This window comes from Scyliorhinus torazame, chromosome 3 (assembly GCF_047496885.1).
Source record: "Scyliorhinus torazame isolate Kashiwa2021f chromosome 3, sScyTor2.1, whole genome shotgun sequence".
Lineage (NCBI taxonomy): Eukaryota > Metazoa > Chordata > Chondrichthyes > Carcharhiniformes > Scyliorhinidae > Scyliorhinus > Scyliorhinus torazame.
The window spans coordinates 183,922,497-183,928,496 of record NC_092709.1 but is presented as its reverse complement, the minus strand read 5'-3'; the positions used below and the strand labels follow the sequence as shown (position 1 = coordinate 183,928,496).

The 6,000-nt window shown below is 50.0% G+C and overlaps 1 protein-coding gene across 1 annotated transcript in view; it reads left to right on the top strand.

Annotated features, from left to right (window-relative positions):
* Positions 1-4,319: 4,319 nt before the first annotated feature.
* The window catches only part of LOC140408822 (RELT-like protein 1), a 132,112-nt gene continuing 130,431 nt past the window's right edge, over positions 4,320-6,000 (top strand). The window contains exon 1 of the mRNA XM_072496554.1: positions 4,320-4,427. Within this exon, the coding sequence (XP_072352655.1) occupies positions 4,406-4,427 (22 nt within the window). The 5' untranslated portion in view covers positions 4,320-4,405. The remainder of the gene's footprint in view (positions 4,428-6,000) is intronic.

The following is a 6,000-nucleotide window of genomic DNA, read 5'->3' as shown; positions in this document are numbered from 1 at the left end:
GCACCAGAGGGGCAGTGTACGAGCATGGGGAAAAGCGAACAGGATGTTGGCGCAGCAGCATTGTAAGCAGGCAGCAATGAGGAAGATCGGAGGGGTGAGAGATGAGGGAGGTAGGCTGGTATGGGACTCAGAAGGGTGAATGGGGTGTTTAAGGTCTTTTACATAAGGTTGTATGAGTCGGAGCCCCCGCCTGGTGAGGAGGGCATAAGACGATTATTAATTGGGCTGGAGTTCTCAAGGGTGGAGGAGGAGAAGGTGCAGGGATTGGGGGCCCTGATTCAGCTGAGGGAGGTGATGGACTGCGTAGGTGCGATGCAGGCGGGCAAGGCCACGGGGCCCAGATGGGTTTCCAGCCAAGTTCTACAAGTTTGGGGCGGAGCTGGGGCCCATGCTCATGTACAATGAGTCAGGGGAAGTGGTAAGCTCCCTCCCCACATTGTCGTAGGCGTCCATTTTGTAGATTTTTACAAAAGGACCCAGAGCAGTGTGTATTGTACCGCCTGATTTTGCTGCTAAATGTGGATGCAAAGTTGTTACCGAAGATGCTAGCGTCGCCGAAAGAGGACCGTGTGCCAGGGTTGATAGGGGAGGATCAGACAGGGTTTGTAAAGGGGCTGCAGATGTCTACAAATGTCTGGAAATTACATAACGTGATCATGATACCTTCAAAGGGGCAGGAGGCAGAAATGATGATGGTAATGGATGCGGAAAAGGCATTTGATCTGGTGGAGTGGGCATATTTGTTGGAGATGCAGGGTTGGTTCGTGTTGGGCCAGGATTTCGTGAATTGAATTTGGCTGCTGGATAGAGCGGCAATGGCTAGTGTCCAGGCGAACAGGATGAGTTTGGGGTACTTTGCGTTGAATCGGGGGCGAGGCATGTGTGCCCGCTCTCCCCGCTCCTTTTTGCTCTGACGAAAGAGCCGTTGGCAATGGTACTTCGATCATCGAGAGGTTGGGGAGGGATTGAGCGGGATGGGGTTGAGCACAGGATCTAGTTGTATGTGGACAATCTTCTATTATACATCTCGGACCCGGTGGGCAGTTTTGATAGATGATGGAGATCCTGAGCGAATTTAGCCGTTTTTCCTCAGAGAAATTGAACATGGGGAAAAGTGAGATGTTCCCGATTAATGCTAGAGAGCAGAAGAGGAGGCTGGGGAAGCTGCCATTCCGGGTGGTGGGGGCAAGTTTTCGGTACCTTGGGATTCAGGTGCGTGGAGTTGGGCCCAGCTGCATAAATTAAATTTGGTGCAACTGGTGGAGAGTATGATTTTGGACTTTAAGAGCTGGGATGTGTTGCTGCTGTCACTGACTGGGCGCGTGCAGACGGTTAAAATGAGGATGCTGCCCAGGTTCTTGTTCGTGTTCCAGAACCTCCTCATCTCTGTTTCTAAGTCCTTTTTTTAGGAAGGTGAATGGGAGAATTTTGGGGTTTGTGTGGGAGGGGTAGACCCCGCAGGTAAGGAGGGAGCTTTTGGAGCAAGTGGGGGCTGACGTTGCAGAGTTTGATGAATGATTACTGGGCTGCGAATATTGCAATGGTTAGCAATCACGGATTTGGGAGCAGATGGAGGCAGCGTTGTGTAGTGGGACAAGTCTGAGGGCACTGTTTTTGCGGCCCCTTATGTTCTTGCTGGTCCGGTATTTGTGGGCCTGGTGGTGGTCTCAGCGTTGTGAGTTGGAACCAGTGCAGGCAACAGAATGAAATAGGGGCAGTGATCGGTGGGTGCTACCGCCCCTGACCTCACAGATAGGATCCGTTATGTTCCATCGAATCTGATGCACTCAGCCTCCAAATCAAGATTACCAAAGCATGGAAGCCAATTCTTGAATTCAATTGGGAATTCATCTCCCATCTCTCACCAGAGACCGGGCTCAGGGCTTGCCCTGTCCCCACCACATGAAGGCAGCCCGTAACCAGGGGCAGTGCTCTTTCGAGTGCAAGAGCCCTCTCATCCACCTCCCTCCACCGCTCTTCTAAAGGTACCCTGCAGTCCCTCGAAGTGAGCTCTAATGACCTGCACCACAGAGCCGCAATTCTCAATCAAGGCAACCATATCTTTGATGGACATAGCACCAAGGAGGTGAGAGCCCACTCAGCAGCAACTGTATCACTACAAGCTGGGCTCCACCCCAGACCACTCAGACTGCCGCAAACAAATGGTGCTTTTAACATTTTATCTCGGCTCTTTTTCACAGAAAGACCAATCAGGAACTTCCAGGGATATGGCGCAAGCCATGTAGCCGAAGAAAAAGTGTGTATAAACTGTGCACCAGGATGAAATAACGGATTAAAAGATGAGCAGAGCCGGAGCTTGCGAAAACCCCACAGTTTCTGCACTCATGTCACATAACCCCCTTGCACTACTTTAAGTATCACCCTCCTTTGCCCTTTCATCTATGGCCAGTGAACAGGGAAAAAACCCAAACTTGATGACATTTAAATACCTCCAGATTTCTCTCCTGCCACGGTACCAAAATGGCCCTGATCAAAGTCACAAACATTCTGTGACTGTGACTTGGTTTTGTCTGCAGCCTTTGACATGGCCGAATGCACCAATCTTGTCCAGCACCTCTCCAACCATCATCCCGATGGGTGGGATTGCACTTGTCCATTTTCATCTTCTATCCAGCCATACCTGGATAATCAACTACAATGGCTTCTCCTGCTCCATTACAATAATAATAATCGCTTATTGTCACAAGTAGGCTTCAATGAAGTTGCTGTGAAAAGCCCCTAGTCGCCACATTCTGGCGCCTGTTGGGGAGGCCGGTACGGGAATTGAACCCACGCTGCTGGCCTTGTTCTGCATTACAAGCCAGCTGTTTAGCCCACTGTGCTAAACCAGCCCCTGCTTACCTCTCATGTCCCCCAAGGATCTATCCTTGGCACCCTCCTATTTCTCATCACCATGTTGCCCCTCAATTACATCATCTGAAAACACAGCATCACTTTTCACATAAATGCTGATCACACACAGTTTTACCTTGCCACCCCTTCTCTCCACTCCTTCAGATTGTCTCAAAATTGTCTGATTGCTTGTCCGACATCCAGTATTGCCTGAGCAGAAATTTAAATAATAGCTTGTACACCATCTCTAATGTAATAAAATGTTACAAGTCACTTAACAATAAGGACAAAAATCAAGAAATTTGTTCCAACTAAATTTTAGCAAGGCTAAAGCCATTGTCTTTAGACCTGCCAAAAAACTCAAGTTTCCAAACTACCGGCTTCAACCCATTACCTGATAACTGACTGAGACTGCACCATTCTGCTTGCAACTTTGGTATCATATTTGATCCTGAAATGAACTTCTAACCACATATTCCTGCTATCACTGACTGTCTATTTTCACTTCTGTAACGTTGCCCAATCTGCCCCTGCCTCAGTTCATCTTCTGCTGAAACTCTCCTTCATGCCTTTATCACTCTAGACTTGACTACTGTAACACTAACACATTCCTGACTGGTCGTCCTCATTCCACCCTCTTTAAACTTTCTTTTTAAAAAATAAATTTCCAATTAAGGGGCAATTTAGCCTGGCCAATCCACCTACCCTGCACATTTTTGGGTTGTGGGGGTGAGACCCACGCAGATATGGGGAGAATGTGCAAACGCCACACGGACAGTGACCCGGGGCCGGGATGCTAACCACTGCACTGTCCCTCGGTAAACTTCAGGTCATCCAAAACTCTGTTGCCCCGAGTTCAAACTTGGAGCAGGTCCTGTTCCCCTATCGCCCCATTTGCTCCCAATTAATGCCTCAATTTTTAAATTCTCATCTTTGCTTAGAAATCTCTCCATAGCCTCACTCACAGCTCTACAACCCTCCAAGGTATCAACTTCTCTGGCTCTGTGCATCCCCAACTTTAATTGCTCCCCCATTGTCTTTAGGTGCCTTGCCCCTAAATTCTGGAATTCCCTCCCTGTACATCTCTGCCTTACTTTCCTCCTTTTGAGGCGCTACTTAAAAAGGTTATCTCGTTGACCAAGCTTTTGGACATCTACCCTAACAGTGCCTCACTCTCTGAAAATGAAATGAAAATCGCTTATTGTCACAAGTAGGCTTGAAATGAAGTTACTGTGTAAAGCCCCTAGTCACCACATTCCGGCGCCTGTTCGGGGAGGCTGGTACAGGAATTGAACCCGCGCTGCTGGAGTGCTTTGGTCTGCTTTACAAGCCAGCTATTTAGCCCACGGTGCTAAACCAGCCTCTGAAACGGCCCGAACAGTTGCTGCTGGAGCCTGGGAGGAGTATATCCCTGCCTCCTGGGATCCACACTTCCCGGTTGCTCAACTGGAGAGTGGTCACGGGGGAGGGCGTGGCTAGTCGGCGCGAGGCGGGTCGGTTTGGAATTTGGAAGGCGAGAAGCTCGTGCAGCCGCCGTGGCGCGCGCGCGAGGATGACGGCGGGTGTGGAGATGGGTGAGTGCTGGCGGAGGGGGGGCGCTCAGCTCTGCTCCCCGGTGCGGGCAGCTCAGCTCCCCGGTGCGGGCAGCTCAGCTCCCCGGTGCGGGCAGCTCAGCTCCCTGGTGCGGGCTTCGGAGTTGCTGCCGCTGTTTCCGGGCGGCTGAAGGATTCGGGCCAGCGGCCACTCGGCTGATCGGTCCACTTTAAGTTAGTTGCTGCAGGAATGGCCCGGTGGCGGCCCCTGGGAATTCGGTCCGCCGGCAAGGATGTTTGGGTGCGGCCGGGAACGGCACGTTGTATTTACTCTCGGTGTGCCCCTGGTCTCCCTGGTCGCACTGTCCATGTTGGGAGCGCCTTTTGCCGGTGATGGGCTCTTCGAGTTTTGACCTGTCCACCGGTGAACAACCCGTACCCTTTAACTCTGAGCAGGGGGAGGGAACACCTCCCCAGAGCTCTTAAACAGCTGTTATCTTGCAGTCTGTCACAACATTTGTTTTTACTCCAGACTTGCCCCTATTGTCCAGCAGCCAAGAAGTAAATACATTTGAATAGTTATTCTCAACTAACTCTATAGAAACTTTATTTCCCTTCACGGCCCCGGTGTGGGAGCATTGAGGGGATTAAAAATGGAAATGATAATTTCTTATGGCTGTGTGTGGGAAATTTTACTTGGATCCCATCTAAGTTAGTTAAAGGGAAGTGAGCAGTAGGCAAGCTGGAAGTTTTGGATCAGTTTTACTCACTAAAAATCTAGCATTCTAGAAGGACAAAAATTAAAATTTTTAGCTTTGTGTATGTTACAGTGCGCAAGTTTCCACAGGCTGGAAAGGTGGAATATGTGACATCCACCTTTGGTTTCCAAAAGTTCCATACGTTCAGTCTAATGGTGTGCTTATTCATAGAATGATAGAATTTACAATGCAGAAGGAGGCCATTCGAGTCTGCACCGGCCCTTACAAAGAGCACCCTACCGAAGCCCACGTATCTACCCTAGCACATAACCCCCCAGTCAACATTTTTTGGACACAAAGGGCAATTTAGCCTGGCCAATCCACCTAACCTGCACAGCTTTGGACTGTGGGAGGAAACCGGAGCACCCGGCTGAAACTCACGCAGACACTGGGAGAACATGCAGACTCCGCACAGACAGTGACCCAGCTGGGAATCCAACCTGGGGCCCTGGAGCTGTGAAACAACTGTGCTAATCACTATGCTAACGTGCGGCCCTATTTATTGAAACGTAAGGGTGGCACGGTAGCACAGTGGTTAGCACTGTTGTTTCACAACGCCCGGGTCCCCAGTTCGATTCCTGGCTTAGGTCGCTGTCTGTGCGGAGTCTGCAAGTTCTCCCTGTGTCTGCGTGGGTTTCCTCCCACAATCCCGAAAGACAAGCTTGTTAGATGATTTGGACCTTCTGAATTATCCCTTGGTGTACCCGAATAGGTGCCGGAATGTGGTGACTAGGGGATAGAACATAGAACATAGAAAATACAGCACAGAACAGGCCCTTCGGCCCACGATGTTGTGCCGAACCTTTGTCCTAGATTAATCATAGATTATCATTGAATTTACAGTGCAGAAGGAGGCC